Source organism: Neophocaena asiaeorientalis, unplaced genomic scaffold (assembly GCF_003031525.2).
Source record: "Neophocaena asiaeorientalis asiaeorientalis breed wild unplaced genomic scaffold, Neophocaena_asiaeorientalis_V1.1 scaffold547, whole genome shotgun sequence".
Taxonomy (NCBI): domain Eukaryota; kingdom Metazoa; phylum Chordata; class Mammalia; order Artiodactyla; family Phocoenidae; genus Neophocaena; species Neophocaena asiaeorientalis.
Genome location: NW_020185330.1, coordinates 1,508,314 through 1,528,070, shown reverse-complemented (window position 1 = coordinate 1,528,070; position 19,757 = coordinate 1,508,314). Strand labels below are relative to the sequence as shown.

The following is a 19,757-nucleotide window of genomic DNA, read 5'->3' as shown; positions in this document are numbered from 1 at the left end:
AAAACTCCTGAGCTGTGCTCAAGCTGGTCCCTTCCTAATGGGTTTTGAGCTATTGCTCCTTCCTTTATCTCTATCAGATTTGTTCCTACACAATATTATCTGGTGGGTTCCTGTTTGATAGTGACATACTGGGAAATTGTAATAAAAAATTACTTGCCTTGGATTTGAATTCCTCACAGCTCTATGTTAATTGGTAGTAGTGGTTATATCCCCAGACTGTGCCGCCTTATACAAAGTCCTTCTACCAGTGCATAGCATCGTGTGTGACATGTATTAGGTGTTGAAAAATATTGGATTGATGGATGAATGAATTGGGAAGCTTCACTTTTTGGTTGTTAAAAATTGGAGTAGCAGAAATCTTCTTACATTATAAGCCCATAAGATTGTTTCTGGTGTTAAGAATTTTATAAGTGGTAAGCTAGTAGGAAAATACACAGCGTATGACAAAAAGACTTAGACTGATGTTTTTGAACTTTGTTATTACTTGTACTCTCAATTCAAATTTCAGAGATGGCTTCTGTTCGTTTTTTTAACTGTATTAATTTAGAAAATGCCTAATGGAACATTTTGGGATATTTCATTTTATACATGGATCTGCCTAGAATACTATACAGTCATCCCTCAGTATCCGAGGGGGATTGGTTTCAGCACCTCCCACTCACCCTCCGTGGATACCAGAATCCCCAGATGCTCAATCCCTCATATAAAATGGTGTAGTATTAGCATATAACCTATGCACATCCTCCCGTATACTTATTTTTTATTTTTTTTTGCGGTACGCGGGCCTCTCACATTTGTGGCCTCTCCCGTTGCGGAGCACAGGCTCTGGACGCGCAGACTCAGTGGCAATGGCTCACGGGCCCAGCCGCTCTGCGGCATGTGGGATCTTCCTGGACCGGGGCATGAACCCGTGTCTCCTGCATTGGCAGGCGGACTCTCAACCACTGCGCCACCAGGGAAGCCCACTGTATACTTATTTTTATTTTTAACATCTTTACTGGAGTATAATTGCTTTACAGTGGTGTCTTAGTTTCTGCTTTATGACAAAGTGAATCAGCTGTACATATACATATATCCCCATATCTCCTCCCTCTTGTGTCTCCCTTCCAGCCTCCCTATCACCCCTCTAGGTGGTCACAAAGCACTGAGCTGATCTACCTGTGCCATGCATAATCTGTAGATTGCATTGGGTAGTATAGTCATTTTCATAATATTGATTCTTCCAATCCAAGAACGTGGTATATCTCTCCATCTATTTGTATCATCTTTAATTTCTTTCATCAATGTCTTATAGTTTTCTACATACAGGTCTTTTGTCTCCTTAGGTAGGTTTATTCCTAGGTATTTTATTCTTTTTGTTGCAGTGGTAAATGGGAGTGTTTCCTTAATTTGTCTTTCAGATTTTTCATCATTAGTGTATAGGAATGCCAGAGATTTCTGTGCATTAACTTTGTATCCTGCTACTTTACCAAATTCATTGATTAGCTCTAGTAGCTCCCGTATACTTTAAATCATCTCTAGATTACTTATAATACCTAATACAATGTAAATGCTGTGTAAATAGTTGTCAGTATATGACAAATTCAAGTTTTGTTTTTTAGACTTTTCTGGAATTATTTTTTCCAAATAGTTTCCACCTGCAGTTGGCTGAACCTGCAAATGTGGAACCCATGGATACTGAGGGTCAACTGTAATTAATTTAGGTAAAAGTAATTTGTCTGTCTCCTTCTTCTCTCCCTCATCTCTCCCTCTTTCTCCTCCTCCCTCTTTGCTTCCCCCCCCCCCAGGAATTTTGGTAAGGCAAAATAGAAGGTAACTTTTTGTTTTTATTGGGTTTTTTAGAATTTGAATAATGGCAGAAATATGATGTAAAAGTGGTCTTTTTTTTCTGAAAAAAGGCTGAGCAACCTGCTGCTCTAAAAGTGGGGTCAGGTGGACTCCTGAGTTTTTTTTTTTTTTTTTTTTTCTGGCACCCATTCAGTTCTTGGCCATATATCTTATCTACCTAATGATTGTGTTAGGAGGGTCTCTGGAAGAGTATGCCAAGGAAAAGGAAGACCTTTCTGGGGCAGGAAGAGCTCCCAGGTCAGAGCAGCCTCAGGCTGTTTTACCCCACCTATAGAGCAAGAAAATCGCAAGACAGACTTTTCCTTTAACGCATTTCTCCACTTTGGAACTGGAGTGAAGGAGCACAGGCTCATGGAATGGATCCTAGAGATCCCTAGATGTCCCCATATTCTGGAAATTAACATTAAAAAATATATTAAAGTTACGAAGCCATTGGGAACAATCATGGAGATCGTGAGATTATGAATGTCATTAGTTTTGGTATTATTACCTCTTGGATAATGACTCTTTAATGAGCTTTGGGACATTAGGCAAGGTAACCTCTTTAAGGCCCATGACCTTATCTGTAAAATGGAGTTAATGATAGTACTGATCTCACATGGTTGCCATGAAAATTAAGCACAGCTGAGTGTACTGTTGGGCGTTCTTAGTTATAAACCCCAGAATCTGGGTCTGACTGGCTTAAGCAGAAAAGGATTTAGAGCAGATGTAGGAAATCTCAGGCTCACTAGAAGGGTTGGAGAACTGGACTCAGGTTTATTTGGCTCTGAATTATTCGGCTCATAATCATGGCATGGAGCTAGTCTCCGGGGGACTGCTGCATTACTTCTGGGCATTGGACGCCACAACTTGCATTGCTAGCGCTACAGATGTCATTAGCACTATTGTCATTCCTGCCTTCAAAGCTGACTGTTGCTGCTGCCTCTGGAAATAATTCTGCACTGCTCCTGATTCTTTACATCACTGGCTCCCAGTCTGGGATGTCAGATAAGTGATTCTGGGTCATATAGCCTAGCAGCAGGGAGCCTGGAAAAGCAATTTACAGTATTAGTAGCTTGTATGTGGGGACTTGGGCTCTGCCCACCATGAAGACTTAGAAAACTGGGAATTCCCAAAGCAGAAGAGTCAGGCAATCCCAAAACTGATAAACTGCCACTACTTATATAGTACTTAGTACTATACCTGACATGTGGGAAGTGTCCCCCCAAACATTCGCTTTTATCAATTTATATTTGCTGGTCTTTATTGAGAAAAAAGGTTAGGGTTATTTCTACTCCTAGGTTAGATTTTTGAAGCAAATGGATTAGAGCTGCTAGAGAAGTAAAGGTAAATGGATGGATGTCATTCCCAAGCCGAGAATTTACACGGCAGTCCAATTACTTCACTAGATGGTGTCTTCCAGCAGTTTTGAAGTAACTCAAGGGTAATTCTGGTCTTGCTAGCCAAAACGTATAAGTAGCCAGTAGCCCAGATCGCCACTGAGACTCTGTGGCTATTCATTAGTTGCCTCCCTTTTTACCTGGTTTACCATGTATGAGTGGTTAGTAATAACATAGTTTAGAAAGTTACGGGCAAAGTGTCAGAAGACCTGGATTAGAATCTCAGCTCTATCAGTGACTACTGGTATGACCTGGAGCAGGTTACTTAATCCGTGAGGTTCTTTCCTCTGTGTGTATGTGTGTGTAATAAAGAATTTCCCAAGAATATCGTTGAGGATTTAAATGAAAACATGTGAAAATATCTAGCAAGTAGTGAGTACTGCCCAGTAAATATTTCTTTTAAAAACAAAACAAGAGCCCTGGGACGTATAGAAATTCAAGTTTTACATTTCTTTTAAAAAGTTGAAATCTGTAATATATAGGTAAGTATTTAAGCAGTGTAATTTAGGGCAGCCATTTCAGGGTGCTCCCAAAGTGACAATATTTTTATAATAACACTAAGATGTTTGCCTTTTTCACTTTCCTTCTTTTATGAGTGCGGTTTCTAGAGGCTACATTTTGTGTTGTGTGTGTGATGTCACAACAGAGTGAACGAAGAAGCAGATAAGAGAATCCACCTGTCTTCTATTTAGTCCAATATTAAAGAGACTTGCAAAAATGTAAAACAAGGCCACTCTTTTCACTGGATTTTTCTTTCCTTTTGGAAATTTAGTTATTTTTAATAAAAAAGTGTTATGTTAATATGCAATGGTGTTTATTTTTATTTTTTTTTGCGGTACGTGGGCCTCTCACTGCTGCGGCCTCTCCCGTCGCGGAGCACAGGCTCTGGACACGCAGGCCCAGCGGCCATGGCCCACGGGCCCAGCCACTCCACGGCACGTGGAATCCTCCCGGACCGGGGCACGAACCCGTGTCCCCTGCATCGGCAGGTGGACTCTCAACCACTGCGCCACCAGGGAAGCCCCTATTTTTATTTTTAAGGGATTAATAAATATTTTAATTGCTATTTTAATTTATATTTTGGCAACTATTAATAAATGTAACCTACATAAACAAAAGCCCTTTGAAGAACTCAATAATTTTTAAGGGTATAAAGGGATCCTGAGACCAAAAAGTCTGAGAATTGCTATATTAGTGGAAAGTGCTATGTTTTCCGTAAGAGGAAACTATGATTGACTAATTTATTGGAGTGAACTTTTGCTTACTTAAGTCTGTGGAGTTGGAACAGCTTTCAAAAATTCTTAAAGTTTAGCTTAACAAAAATACGCACACACATGCACACACACACACACACAGATATACATGTGGAGATTAAGTGAAGTTAGTTGTTAGTGATAGAGAATTTATATAGAAGTAGAAAATTTTTAAATGAAATTCTTTTGGATGAAGAAATATGATCAGTTATTCTGATCTATACATTAAAAAGATGATTTGGGGGACTTTTCTGATGGTCAGTGGTTAAGACTCCACGCTCCCAGTGCAGGGGACCCGAGTTTGATCCCTGATCAGGGAACTAGATCTCACATGCCACAACGAAGATCCTGTGTGCTGCAACTAAGACCCGGCACAGCCAAATAAATAAACATAAATAAATAGAGATTATATTTAAAAAAAGATGATTTGGAAGAATTGTGGTCAGGTGGAAAGATCACTAAATTAAGAGTGAGAAGACCTGTTCTATGTTCTGTTCCTGGCTCCTCAGTTCAGTATATGTTTTTGAGTAAGTAAGCTCTTCAGTGTTTTGATTTGATCTTCTATTTGTTCAAATGAAGAATGGCAATAAATGATTCCTGCCCTATGTTTTCTGTCATTCATTGAACAAATACTTATTGAATACTTACAATGTACCAGGTTCTATTCTAAGTTATTATGGATATAGTGATAAAATATGCATGGTCCCTGTCACAAGAAGGTAACAGTTTAATGAGAGAGGCAGGGATAAACAAGTAAAAAAATATATGTGAATAATTATAAATTTGATCCTACAAAGGATTAAATAGTGTGAAATTCAAGAGGAAAATGCTACAGACCTACTTATATAGGACCAACAAGGGAGGCTTCTCTTAAGTCAATGATGTTTAAGCTGAGACCAGATATATAAGAAGGGAACAGCTTTCAACAAAGAGAATGGTGTGTGCAAATGCCCTGGGGTGTTGCCTAAAGTAGGGTAGACATGAGGAATAGTAGTACAGAATGATGTTGGAGAAGTAGACAAGGCTTACCATTCAGGGCCCTATAGGCCATGGAAAGATGATTTCAGTATAGATGTGTGAAGGGCTGAAATGTATCCATGGCTGAGAGATTTGTAAGGGATTATTTGTCCAGAATAGGATGCTAGTAAATACAGTTTAAATGTATTGAGGTGGTTGTGACGGAGGATACGCACACTATTTCTCACAACTGTCCCTGGTTAATGTTCTCAGTGACAGACTAATGATTTAGAGGGTGATTTTAATTCAGACTTGAAATGCTTAGGTTCTTACTATTGAGAGTTTGTTCAAAAGATTAAATTTCTTTTTTGATTAGGTTCTTTAACCTACTCAAAATATGTATTAAATAACTAAGTACATGTCAGATTTTTCTACCAACTACATCTTTATTTATTTCAGTGCTCTTCTTTTTAATGAAGTAAAATATATTACCACTCTGGGAGACCTTCAGAACACAGAAAATGCTCTGAAAGGAAAAGCGAACATTGCATTCTCATATGTCAGAGCCATTGGAACACCAGGTATTTATCAACTTTTACATTAATCTTCGTCATGTCTCTATACATGTGTGTTTATGTTGAAGGACTTAACATAGTGTATTTTGACCACAATCTTAATATTTTAAAATAAATTTAAAGCGTCTTTTACTATTATATTTTCTTTCTTCAAACAGGCAACATAGTATAGTGCTTGAATGAGAACTCTGGAGCCAGAGGCCTAGGTTAGACTCCCTTTCCCACCAACTACTTACAGTATGACCTTGGACAACTTACTTCTTTAGCCTGTTTCCTGGTCACTAAGGTGGTGAAAATAATTGTGCCTACCCCTTAGTATTATTGTGAGGGCCAAGTGAATTTGAATAACTAAAAAGTTTCCTGGTGCTCTGTGTCAGCTATTACTGAATTTATTTCCTTACAGTCCTCGTGGTACCTGATATAGTAGTTCATAGTATTTGATAAATGTTGTTGACTGTCTCAGCTTCCTTCTTTACCTTGGTATTTGCTGTTCATGACAAATTTTTCTTGATTTTTAAAAAATCTAATTTTGACAGCATCACCTTGTGCATTCATAGGTAATTTTGTCATAAAGAAGTTTATAAATGTTTCATGAACAACTTATAGTTATGCTTTCAAGATTTTTACTTGTTAATGGTTATAACTTGAACATGTTAATATAAAATGTTGTTAAAGACATTTAAAAAATTGTACTCTATGAAATAAAATCATTTATTGGAAATTTCAATGTTTATACACATAAAGCTTGATGGCTACACAGTATGCCATTGAACTTAATGTACTTGTAAAATAATGCTCCAGAATCAGCCTGTTTATTGTTTACTTTTCAAGGCCCCTCACGTTATTGTATTTTGTCCATGGTTTGTAATTGTAATTAACGAGAGGGATGAGCTATACAGGGAGCCAGAAATCCCTGATTTATATTTTAACAGGGTCAGTCTGACTTCTGGGTTTGGAATAGACTAGAAGGAGCAATAGTAGAATAAGGGAGAAAATCAGGAAGTTACTGCAATCATGCAGGCAAGAGACGGTGGTAGGTGGCTTGGACCAGGGTGTTAGCAGTGGTGGTGGCAATACATTTGAATTTTAGCAGTAGTTTGGATGTAAGACTAACTGAGTTTTCTGACATTGGTTGTAGAATGAGAGAGGAATAGATACCAGGGTGGCTCTGGGATTTTGGCCTGAGCTACGTGAAAGGTGAAATTGCTGATAACTAAGGTGGGGAAGAGTGGAAATAGACAGTTTGGAGAGGAAGCTCTAGAATCCACTTTTGAACATTATACGTGTGGAGTACCCATTAGACAGCCAAGTACAGATATCAAAAAGGTAGTGGGATTTTACTAGTCTGCATTTGATAGTGGGGATACAGACTAGGGATATAAATTTGTGACATAAAGTTGTGAGGCCAGAGGAGACCATGAAGGGAGTGAGGCTGGATGGAAAAGAGAAGAAGACTGAACTCATTAGATACTTCATCTTCCACAGGTTAGTAAAGGAGGCAGAAAGAATGGCCTGTGTGTAAGCAAAGTGATGATAGGATTTTATTGACGAGATAGAAGCAATTGTATCAAAGGATACTGAAAGGTTAATTAGGATAAGAACTACCAGTTGACCATTATGCTTAGCAGTATGGAAGTTATCCATGCCCTTGATGCACACAATTTTTGTAGAGTGGTAGGGGTAAATGCCTGACAGGGGTGTAAGAGAATAGGTAGAGAGCAACTGGAGACTGTGACTACAGAGACTCATTTAGGAAATTTTCCTTTTAAGGGAGGGAGAAATATGGGGCAGTGGCTGGAAGAGTATGTGGGGTCAAGTGAAGAATTTTTAAAAAAAATTTTTATTTTTGGCTGCATTGGGTCTTTGTTGCTGCACACGGGCTTTCTCTAGTTGCAGCGAGTGGGGACTACTCTTCCTTGCGGTGTGTGGGTTTCTCATGGTGGTGGCTTCTCTTGTTGTGGAGCGTGGGCTCTAGGTGCACAGGCTTCAGTAGTTGCAGCATGTGGTCTCAATAGTTGTGGCACATGGGCTGTAGGGTGTGGGCTTCAATAGTTGTGGCTCACGGGCTCAGTAGTTGTGGCTTGCTGGCTCTAGAGTGCAGGCTCAGTAGTTGTGGTGCAAGGGCTTAGTTGCTCCACAGCATGTGAGATCTTCTTGGACCAGGGCTCAAACCCATGTCCCCTGCATTGGCACGCAGATTCTTAACCACTGCACCACCAGGGAAGTCCTCAAGAATTTTTTAAGAAGCATATTTGTATGTTGACAAGAAAGTTCTTGTAGCAAAAGGAAAATGCATCGTGGAGGAAAAAGAGGGCAGAATTACTGGAGCAACATCTTTGAATAGACAAGAGGAGATGGAATCTAGTGAACAGCGGGAGGGCTGGTTCTTTACTGGGAGCACAGAAAATTCGCCTATGGTATTAGGAGGGAAGACAGAGAATACAGACATCAATTTAGTTAAGGGGGCAGATAGATATGGTGCTGGGAGCTTTTTTGGGTTTTTCTTAATTGGTTCATTTTCTCAATGAAATAGAAATAAAGTGAACACATAGTTTGAGGAAAGAAGAGATGAAACAGTTGTTTTAGAAGGCCTGAAAATAAAGAATGGTTGCTAGGCAGCAGTAATAGTTGATGCCAGTAATCTAAAGTGAAACCATTGACATGGTGATGCTAGCAGGTTCTTGTTTTCTTTCCTTTTTTTTTTTTTCCCAGCCATATTCACTTTCACGGATGTAAGTACAGAATAGGCAGATTATTTGATTTAATTTGGACTGTTTTAGCTAGACAGGCAGGGGAGTGATTATAAAGACTGACCATGGAATTTAAGCTGGTTTAGGAGGGAAGAGAGGACCCAAGGTGGATAAACGACAGTGAAAATGGTAGGATTGTAGGTCCGGGAAGGTTAAAGTTATGTACTAGACAGAGTGACCTGGAGATGGAAGGGTATGTGCGTGTGTGTGTGTGTGTGTGTGTGTGTGTGTGTGTGTGTGTGTTGGGAGGAGTGCTGGACATTTTGGAGGGATTTGCAGTGATTGGTGATTACAAAGCTTGGAGTGGGACCATGGCAGTGAGTGGGTAAGGCAGGGCTGTAGAGAGATGACTGGAGTCTCCAGAGAAAACCAAGGACTGAAAGGCTAGGATTTTGCAAGGATCATCTATGGGGATAGTAGAATCACCAAGGTTATGTTAGTAGTATTGGAGAGTGTGACAGTGTGACAGAAGCAAAATTTTTCATGGAATGAGGGGGATTAACCCTGGCTCGGGTTGTAGATGACTCCAACAAGGCAGAGCGGTGAGTGGAATAATCTGATGATATGTGATTCAAGTGGTAGAAGATTAGGTCAGGGAGGGGAAGATAACTACCTAGAAATGGCAGTGAGGAGAAAAGGGAAAATAAGATATGAAAAGGAAGGAATCTTCAAAGAAATACTTTAAGAAAATTTCCCAGAACTGAGGGATTTTGAGCTTCCAAATTGAAAGGGCCCACTGAATCACAGCAGAGTGTTTAAATGTAGAGCCACACCAGAGCATCTCATATTGAATTTTCAGAATATTGGCAACAAACGCTATTCTAAAATCTTTAAGAAAGGAAAAAATATTGCAGTTAAAGGATCAAGAATCAGAAGGCGGGACTTCCCTGGTGGCACAGTGGTTAAGTATCCGCCTGCCAATGTAGGGGACACGGGTTCAAGCCCTGGTCCGGGAAGATCCCACATGCTGCGGAGGAACTAAGCCTGTGTGCTGCAACTACTGAGTCTACGCTCTAGAGCCCGCGAGCCACAACTGCAGAGCCCATGTGCCACAGCTACTGAAGCCCGACGTGCCTAGAGCCCATGCTCCGCAACAAGAGAAGCCACTGCAACGAGAAGCCTGCGCACCACAAGGAAGTGTAGCCCCTGCTCACCGCAACTAGGGAAAGCCCGTGCGCAGCAATGAAGACCCAATGCAGCCAAAAATAAATAAATAAATTAAAAATAAATTAATTAAAAAAAGAAAAAGAATCACAATGGCTTTGGACTTCTCAACCGCAGTCCTGGGAGCTGAAGACAGTGGAGCTATGCTTTCAGAATTCTCAGGGGAAATGCTAGAATGCTACATGCCAACAGCTACAGTTATGAAAGTAGAATAAAGACGCTTTGAGAAGTGTAAGGTTGCAAAATTTGTGTATTCCGTATATCCTCTCCCGGGAAGGAGCTAGAGAATGGGAGCAAGGGAACAAATCAGTCAGGAAGATGTGGGTAACAGGCCAAGGGCCCAACGTAAGAGTGAGAATCGGAGCATCCCCAGGGTGACAGTGAAGTGAGTCCCCAGGATGAAAGTTGTGCAGCGGGTCGAGCAGCAGAGTCCACATTGGAGCAGATCAGAAGGCGCTGCAAAAACGTCTGCAACAAGAGGGAATTGATAATATAACTGATGTATTTGAAGTATTCAGAGTGTTAGACAACTGTGGAAGAATTTAGGAATAAATCAGCAAGAAATCTAAACAAAAATTTTAAAAGATACCTATAACTGTAGTGAAAAAAATTTCAAAAGGAAATAGTATTTACTGAGTCCCAACAGTGTAAATCCTGACTATTGATCTAATAAAAATTAGGACTATATTGAGCACGTTGAGGGCATAGAATTGTGTATATTTGTGGAGTGGGGTTTTGGAAAGGAGAGCTAATTTATCATCTTCCATAGTGGGAAGTTGATAGAAAATACTAACACTAAAAGAAAAAAAAAAATCAGGAAATAAGAGTATAAGAAAGTCATTTAGAGACTTGGAGGTAAACACCGAAAGGAAGAGTAAAAGAGTTGAAAGTAGCTGTCCCTTGGGAGTCGGAAATGGTGGCTGAGGGTGGAGGAACTGTTCATTTTCTTAATACACGTTGTAGAATTGTCTCTTTAAACTATATATAAGAATAAGTTTGATTAAAAAAACTAAGCCAGAAATAGTGTACAATATTTGTATATAAAATATAACATGAAAGTTGTATGATGAACTCATATTCTCTTCCCTACTACTGGGAAGAAACTATCACAGATTTGTCATATATTCTCAAGTATAGCTCATTTTCTATTCCCTCTTAGTTCTTCTCTTACCTTAACTAGAACAGACATTTTATAACTTCTTTAACTGCCTGTATTTTCCCAACTGGGATCCCTACAAAGGCTTTTTATTTAAACATGATAGAGCATAAAAGGGTGTACGAAAGTATTCTGAATAGAATAACTCCTCCTCTCTCCCAACTTCTTTCTCTCTTCTTCAGAGCACAGAGCAGTCATGGAAGCTGCTTTTGTGTATGGGACCACGTACCAATTTGTCTTAACCACAGAAATTGCCCTTTTGCAAAGTATTGGGTATGTATAAGAAGCATAAGTTAATTTTAAGTTCACTTATTTCACATTACTTATTCAGCATTTCCATTATACTCCCACAATGTGGACTTATCTGAGGGGAATTGTAACCAGATGTGAATATATAAATGAAACCTGAAATCCTCTTCATTACTATTATCTGCTGTACTAAAATGAACTTAAATATACAGAAGGGATGTTAAACTAAGGTGAACGAAGGCAGTATGCATAAGCCACAAGATGTGATCCCTTGAGTGGCCACGTGTATTTTACGAATAGATCTGCCACAGTGATCAGATAGGTGATAAAATAACAGCTTTCATAACTAAGCTCCAGAGATTCTTCCTGAGAGTTCCATAAGTTACTATACCAGAAAAATCTTAAATATATTTGAGTACAGTTTTGAACAGAATGTTTTACATGTTTAATTTTCTTGTCTAGTTTCTAGCTTACAATTTTAGATAGAGACCTTCTTTGGACTGCTTTTGGCTGGGCAACCTAGGGTTAAAGTTTTTCTTCTGTTTAGTACATGGGGACACAAGGAATAACCAGTGCATTTGAAGACTTCTAAGTTTGGCTTCAAAATGCTCTTCAGGAAAATGAATCCAAAGCAGGGCAAAATGGTGATTGTGTGACCTTTTTAAACCATGCAAGAGTTTTTTTGTTTGTTTGTTTGTTTTTTTGCAGTACGCGGGCCTCTCACTGCTGTGGCCTCTCCCATTGCGGAGCACAGGCTCCGGACGCGCAGGCTCAGCGGCCATGGCTCACGGGCCCAGCCGCTCCGCGGCATGTGGGATCTTCCCGGACCGGGGCACAAACCCGTGTCCCCTGCATCAGCAGGCGGACTCTCAACCACTGCGCCACCAGGGAAGCCCCATGCAAGAGTTTTTAACGAGCCCTCCTGCTCACCTCTCAGAGAATAGTGACTATTTGATATACCACACACAATTAATTAAATCCCAGACATTTTACAACTTTGTAAACATGGAGGTTAGTACACAGAAAACTGATAAAGTGAAACAATTTTTTTTTTTTTTTTTTTTTTTTTTGCGGGGAATGGATAGACCGAGAGTGAAGTACTTGCAAAGAAAAGTTACGTTTTTATTGCTCTGTACGACATTAACCAGCATTCCTTTTTCTGTCTTCTTACTGAACTGCCATTCTGCTGGTTCCCTCAGTGAGTTAAATAAAACTTTGATGCATGTTTGCTATTTGTATAAGAATTAACGTTTTTAACAATTTGAGGATCATGCTGACGGTACCCTAAAACTTTACGGTAAGTAGTCACTGAGTCTCAAGATACTTACAGTGAGCAGTAGTGTAGCCAGCTACTTTGCTCCTCCCAATGTAGACTACCAATTTCCCATCTTGGAATGGGGGAACCTTGAGATTCTCAGTCCCATTAGGATTCTGTGCTAGCCCCACACTTTCTCTGAGGGTTGTTTGTATTTTCTCTTGCATTACTAGCTTCTTGATTTTTCTGTTAATGAATAATTGCAAGTAACGGTGACATGCTTAAAACATAGAGGTTTGGTTATTTATTGGCAAGGTATAAGTCCTCTCATTTGTTTTACAAGTACTGTTCAGCAAGACAGACTATATATTGATATTCTTGAAGGATTTATGCTTTCCCCCATTTTAAAAATGAGAGTTTAAAAATGTACAGTTATTCTGTTTTTCATAAACTTTTGAGTACATGACGTATTGGAGAAGTTTTCATTCTCATTTATTCATGGCTACAAAATGGTGAGGAGTCATATCTGGACCTGATGTGATAGGGAAGGACTGTGGATTCAGAATAATGTAGTCCTGGGACATCACTTCTGAGTGAAGTACTTAGTGATGACTTCGAGTTGTCTCCTAATGGGGAAGAGGTGAACGTATCTTTTCTTTCATTTGTTCTTTTTATTTTTTTCTTTCCTTTGTTCATTCTTTCATTCAACAAATATTTATTGAATGCCTTCTATGTTCTAGGCACTATTCTAGTTGCTGGGGCTATAACATTGAATAATCTAGTATATTAATTGTTATATCATGTTGGGCCTGAGTATGTTTGAAATGTCGGTTAAGAAGGGTATATATGCTCTGTAATGGCCTATATGGGAAAAGAATCTAAAAAAGAGTGGAGATATATATATGTATATATCTGATTCACTTTGCTATACACCTGAAACAATACAACATTGTAAATCAACTATACTCCAATAATTTTTTTTAAATGGTAAAAAAATAAAAAAAGAAGGGTGTATGTGATAGGTAGAACAAGAGGTAGCATGCTGTAGAGACACCAGTACTTTCTGCTACCTCCCCATATTCCCTTCTTAAAGAATCTGTGTATAGGCTAAGAAGGGTGTTACCCCTACCTCATACATATCACAGTCAATTAAGTTGGAGGTGGCCACCTGACCTAGAGTCATCCAATCCATGGACTTACCTGAGCAGATAAGATACCTTTTTCTAGGAACTTGGAATTGGGCATGGAGAAGCTGGACTATACAGCATTTTGGCTCTCTTGCCTGCAGGAATGTTTTGCCCATGTAGAAGTAAAGCAGAGAGAGTGGGGAGGTAAGAAGTGTTGATGGCCAAATGTCCCTGAACTCTTGCTGTTCAGATCTATATACATTTATCCTGTGATCCAGTTACTTGAATTTTCCTTGTATTCTGTGAGATGCTCTTCTAAACTACCAGTAAATCCCCCTCACTCCCACCTTTTTGGTGTCTGTTACCTACAACCAAATGATCCCTGATTAAATAACTTTCCAACATTATTTTATTATTTCAGAGGTTATGATAGGTTGTCCAATCTCAGCTGGGTCCTCTTGCTCTCAACACTTTCCTTTCAGCAATATGTGACTATTTACTGTTCCTCTCAAAAAGTTATATACTTTGTTTGGGTCTTGGCTATATAGTTCCTTTTGTCTGAAATACCCATTAGTCTTATCTTCTTGGAGAAGTCATTCTCTCTTACTGTTTTCAGTCTCTATAATGATCTCCCTTCCCTTCCCTTCCCTTTCTTCTCTTTCCTGACTTAAGGCAGAATTAAATATTTCTTTGTTTCTCATAGCACTTTGTATATTCTAGCACTTATGAATCACATTTTCATTTTTTTTACTAAATATATGTCCTTTAGCCTAAGCCCCTCAAGGATTTGAATTATCTTATTCATCTTATTCTCTTATATTTAGCATAGGGCCTAACAGTATAGGCATTAAGTAATCTTTGAATGATCATTTCTTTAATCACTGAATCTATTAGAAATTACTTTGCAATTAAATTTGAAATCAGTGAATCTTGGAGCTCAGTTGAAGCATGTATCAAGAATTAAAATAATATTGTAAAAATAAAAATTTGCAGTATTTTGCCAAACTCTACTAATGCCATATGGAGATTTATAAAATGCTGTTTTAATTTTGGCAAACCTTACTTACTCACTATAAGTTTATCTTTGAATTCTCATATTGAAGGGAATGCCAAAACTCAAATTATAAGCCATATTTGCTGAGTTTTGTAATATTTCAGATACGAACTCACTAACTCCCATAAAGTGTCACATGGTTTCTATCTTAAGGTATGTTTTGGCTGAAGTTTATTCAAAACAGATTTGGGTTTAAATTAAACCTAGAAAATTTGTGTTACAAAGCTTTATTTATTTAGCACAGCTATAGAAAAGCTACTATACTTTAAGATAATCTCATTGTCCTCAAGGTGACAGTCTTTTATCTAAAAAAAAGATTGTGTAGACCTGTCTCTAATTTAGAAGCTACCATATGAAAGAATTCAGGAAAATAAATGTTTATACAGCTCAGAAATTTCTTATATCCTCTTTTTTGCTTAGGTCCATTTTATTTTGTTATACTGTTTTAGGATTTTACCAAAACAGTAATTCAAAAGCATGGACAAAGAGATTTGTTATATCTTTCTGCATGGTAGAAGGATCACACGTTGAACTTCAAGTGGGTCTGTCCCTAATTTTTAATTTACAGCACTGAAGATATAGAATACGCACATCTCTATTTTTTTCATTGTAAACCAGTCTTGGACTTGACCCAGCAATGTAGGAGAACACTAATGGAACAGTCATTGACTACACTGAACATTCATCGTTTTATTAAGACAATGGAAGCACCTCTGCTGGTATGTGTCTTATTTAAGTATATTAGATAATTCATATATAAGATTTATTGTTTTGATTCACAGATATGCATTTTACTTAGATGAGCTATATCTATTCCCCTTGGACATATTTATTTCATTTAGGCAGATTTAGGAGTAGTACCTTATTAAAGGTAGAATAGAAGATAGACTATGTATTCATAAAATGATATTTTAATGCCTTGAAGTGTTGTTGTTTTGAAAATGCCTTGAAGTGTTGTTGTTTTGAAATCCAATATAGCACTGTAATTATAATGGTAGTTGTAATGAACTGTGGAAATATTCTGTGGTAGTTATAAAGAACTATGACCATTCTAAGATCATGAAGATTAATTACATCATGGGTTAAGAAAAGACCTCTTTTGTGAATGGTTTGATCCCTGTTTTAAAAGTTCCTAAATATTGGAACTATAGCATTTCCAGTGCCCCACTTTCCTTACTGTCAGCCTGGAAGAATTTTGGAGAGACTCAGTAGGTGATCAGCAGACTTTTCTCTCTGAAAGTTCGAAGGGTTGTCCTGAGCATATGTAAAACCTTTAGTAGGCCTTCTCACTCACTATGTCCTTTTTAAATAAAAATTGTGCATATGTGCCGTAAATAATCCAAACAGTGCAGCAAAGTATAAAGAATAAAAATTTTAAAAGCCACCAGTTCCCATCATTCAGAAATGAACTGTTAGATGCACACCAGTCATCTCTGCATCCATATAGATACATACAGATAGAGGGATGAATGGATTAATGGACATATATTACATGACTTACTTTATAGTAAGAAACATTATATTTAATCTTATTTGAATTTAATAGAAGAAAAAGAAACGGATGTGAAACTAGAGGAATTATGGAACTTTTGAGAAATTGTTTCTTCATCAGAGGGCTTTTTAGGAAATATTGTCTTAAGTGTTGAAGTGATTATGAAAAACATTAAGAAATGAAAATCATTATTTAAAAAACTACATATTTGTATTTTAGCTAATATTGATTTACTCCTTGCTATGAAAGATGAGAATACTAACTTCTTACATTTATTTCCATCTCAGCTCCTCTTATCCTCCAGATTTTAGTTTTGTGTTATTTTACATTGTAAAGGTTATAATATTTATATTGTGTTCTATAACCATAATTCCCACTTTAAAAAAAAGCCTTTCTTCCACATTTAAATAGATTCAGAGCTCACCAGTCCCAATTTTACTGGCTTCATTCCTGAGTTCTTTATTTTGGTCAGTTTTTATTTGGTTAGATTTTGGCTTCAAACAACTAAAAAAAAAAAAGCAGTATGTAAATCTTTTTTCCTTTCCTTTCCCTGGGGGATGAGAGGGGACATTTATCTTATTTCCATGGGGAGAATATCCTCTGAATTTGGTTTGATCTTCCATTTCACCACAAAGCCCAGGTCAGTTCCTTGTACAGTTCTTCACCATTTCTCTCCTCATTTCCTTTTCTTCCAATGTTAAGATATTAAGAATTCTCAGGATTTTATCTATTCACCAGTAGACATTATCTATAAACATTAATAAAAAATGGAAACTGGGATTCAGACTTTTGGTAAACTCTGGATGTATGATCACTGCAATTATATGCATTATTTTACTTCTAAGCATGGGAAAATAGATGCAGGTTGGAGTTTGTGTGTGTGTAGTTGTGTGTGTATATTTGTATCTATTTTAAGTAGATACAAATGTGTTTAATTATTGTAGATATAAAAGCACAACTGCGTCTTATAATCATGATAGGGGCATGTCATTTTAAGTCGTGACAAGCTGAGAATAAATCTTAAGCATAGGAATTTTAAGTGATTTCAATCTTAAGTCAATTAAGTGAGATTCTGGCAGGCATGGAGTTACCCTAGATGCCTTCTTAAGATTCCCAGCAATGAAAACAGATGGGAAAATGGTACAATTACTGTGCTGTTGGCTAATACCAAGGACATTTTGGAATGCTGATGATCTTCTCTATGATCAGTTTATTCTGATAGAAAATTTGTATCTGAATACTAGGAAGAATCTTCAAGTGCAAATACCTGATAAAATATTTTAAAATAGATAAATTATTATATAATCATTTTCCTGTAAATTTAAATTTATTTCTTGTTTGTACATCTGAGAGAGCTCTGTCTCAGATCCAAAACACTTGACTTAATTTAAGCCTATTCTTATATAGGTAATTAGAAGGATGCTATTATGGTTTATTCAGTTAGCTTCTATTATTTCTTGCAGGCTCATGTGGCAGTGTACAATATTATATAGCAAGGTGTTGGCTCCTGACATTATTGTCTCATATCTTTTTTTTTTTCATTGTGGCAAAAAATGCAATTTACCCTCTTCACAGTTTTTACAAATATACAGTACAGTATTGTTCACTATATGCACGTTGTTGTACAACAGATCTCTATAACTTTTCCATCTTGAATGACTGAAACTCTGTATCCATTCAGAAACAACTCCCCTATTCTCTCCTCAGCCCTGGCAACCACCATTCTACTTTCTGCTTCTGTGAGTTTGGTCATTTTAGAGACCTCTTATAAATAGAATCATGCAGTATGTCTTTTTTTTTTTTTGGCAGGCGGACCCTCAACCACTGCGCCACCAGGGAAGCCCACAGTATGTCTTTTTATAATTAGCTCATTTCACTTAGCATGATGTACTCAAGGTTCATCCATGTTGTAGCATTTGTTAGGATTTCCTTCTGTTTTAAGACCAAATAATATTCCATTGTGTGTGTGTGTGTGTGTGTGTGTGTGTGTACAGATGTATATGTATCGATATCACATTTTACTGATCCATTCATCCATTGATGGATGTTCTAAGTTGCTTATACATCTTGACTATTGTGAATAATGCTACAATGAACATGGGTGTGCAAATATCTCTTTGAGATCCTGTTTTCTTTTGGATATATACCCAGAAATAAGATTGCTGGATCATATGGTAGTTCTAGTTTTGATTTGTTGAGGAATCTCTGTACTGTTTTCCATAGTAGCTACACCATGTTACATTGCTGCCAGCAGTGTGCAAGAGTTCCATTTTTCTCTACATCCTTGCTCATACTTGTTGTTTTCTGTTGTTTTTGTTATTGTTTTTTTAATATTAGCCATCCTAATGATTGAGAGGTGATATTTCATTGTTGTTTTGATTTGTGTTTCATTGATGATTAGTGATATGGAGCATCTTTTCATATGCTTTTTGGCCATTTATATATCTTCTTTGGAGAAATATCTGTGTAAGTCCTTTGCCTGTTTTTTAATTGGTAATTTTTATTATTGTTGTTAAGTTGTAGGAGTTCTTTAAATATTCTGGATATTAACCACTTATCTGATACATGATTTGTAATATTTTCTCCCATTTCATAGGTTACTTTTCCACTCTGTTTATTGTTCCCTTGGCTGTGCAGACATTTTTAAGTTTGATGTAGTTCCATTTGTTTGGTTTTGCTTTTGTTGCCTGTGCTTGTGGTGTCATTTTCAGGAAATCATTTCCATTCCAATGTTATGAAGATTTCCCTCTATGTTTTCTTCCAGGAGTTTTATACTTTCATTTTCTACATTTAGATCTCTAATTCATTATGAGTTAATTTTTGTATGTGGTGTAAGATGAGGCTTCCTCTTGATTCTTTTGCATGTGGATATCTAGTTTTGCCAACACCATCTGTTGAAGAGACTATCCTTTCTCCATTATATAGCCTTAGTGCCCTTGTCAAAGATCAGTTGACCATATATGCAAGGGTTTATTTCTGGGCTCTCTATTTTGTTCCATTAGTCTATATGTCTGTCTTTATGCCAGTACTACACTGTTTTGGTTACTGTAGCTTTGTAATATGTTTTGAAATCAGGAAGTGTGAGGCCCCAGCTTTGTTCTTCTTTCTCAAGATTGTTTTGGTTATTTAAGGTTCTTTGAGATTCCATATGTATTTTAGGATGGCTTTTCTATTTCTGCAAAAAATGCCATTGGGATTTTGAGAGGGATTGAATTGAATCTCTAGATGACTGGGTAGTATTTTAATAATGTTATATCCAATCCAAGAACATGAACATGATGTCCTTCCATTTATTTTTGTCTTCTTTTCTTTCTTTCAGCAATATTTTGTAGTTTTCAATGTATGTCTTTCACTTCCTTGGTTAAGCTTATTCCTAAGTATTTAATTCTTTTTGATGCTCTTATAAATGGGATTATTTTCTTAGTTTTCTTTTCATATTGTTCATTGTTAGTGTAAGAAACACAACTGATTTCTTTTTTTTTTTTTTTTTTTTTTTTT

At 37.4% G+C, this 19,757-nt stretch overlaps 1 protein-coding gene across 1 annotated transcript in view; it reads left to right on the top strand.

Annotated features, from left to right (window-relative positions):
• Positions 1-19,757, top strand: part of TXNDC16 (thioredoxin domain containing 16) — a 108,631-nt gene that overhangs the window by 24,408 nt on the left and 64,466 nt on the right. Inside the window, exons 7-9 of the mRNA XM_024734795.1 lie at positions 5,897-6,018; positions 11,265-11,355; positions 15,336-15,486. Coding sequence (XP_024590563.1) covers positions 5,897-6,018; positions 11,265-11,355; positions 15,336-15,486 — 364 coding nt within the window. The remainder of the gene's footprint in view (positions 1-5,896; positions 6,019-11,264; positions 11,356-15,335; positions 15,487-19,757) is intronic.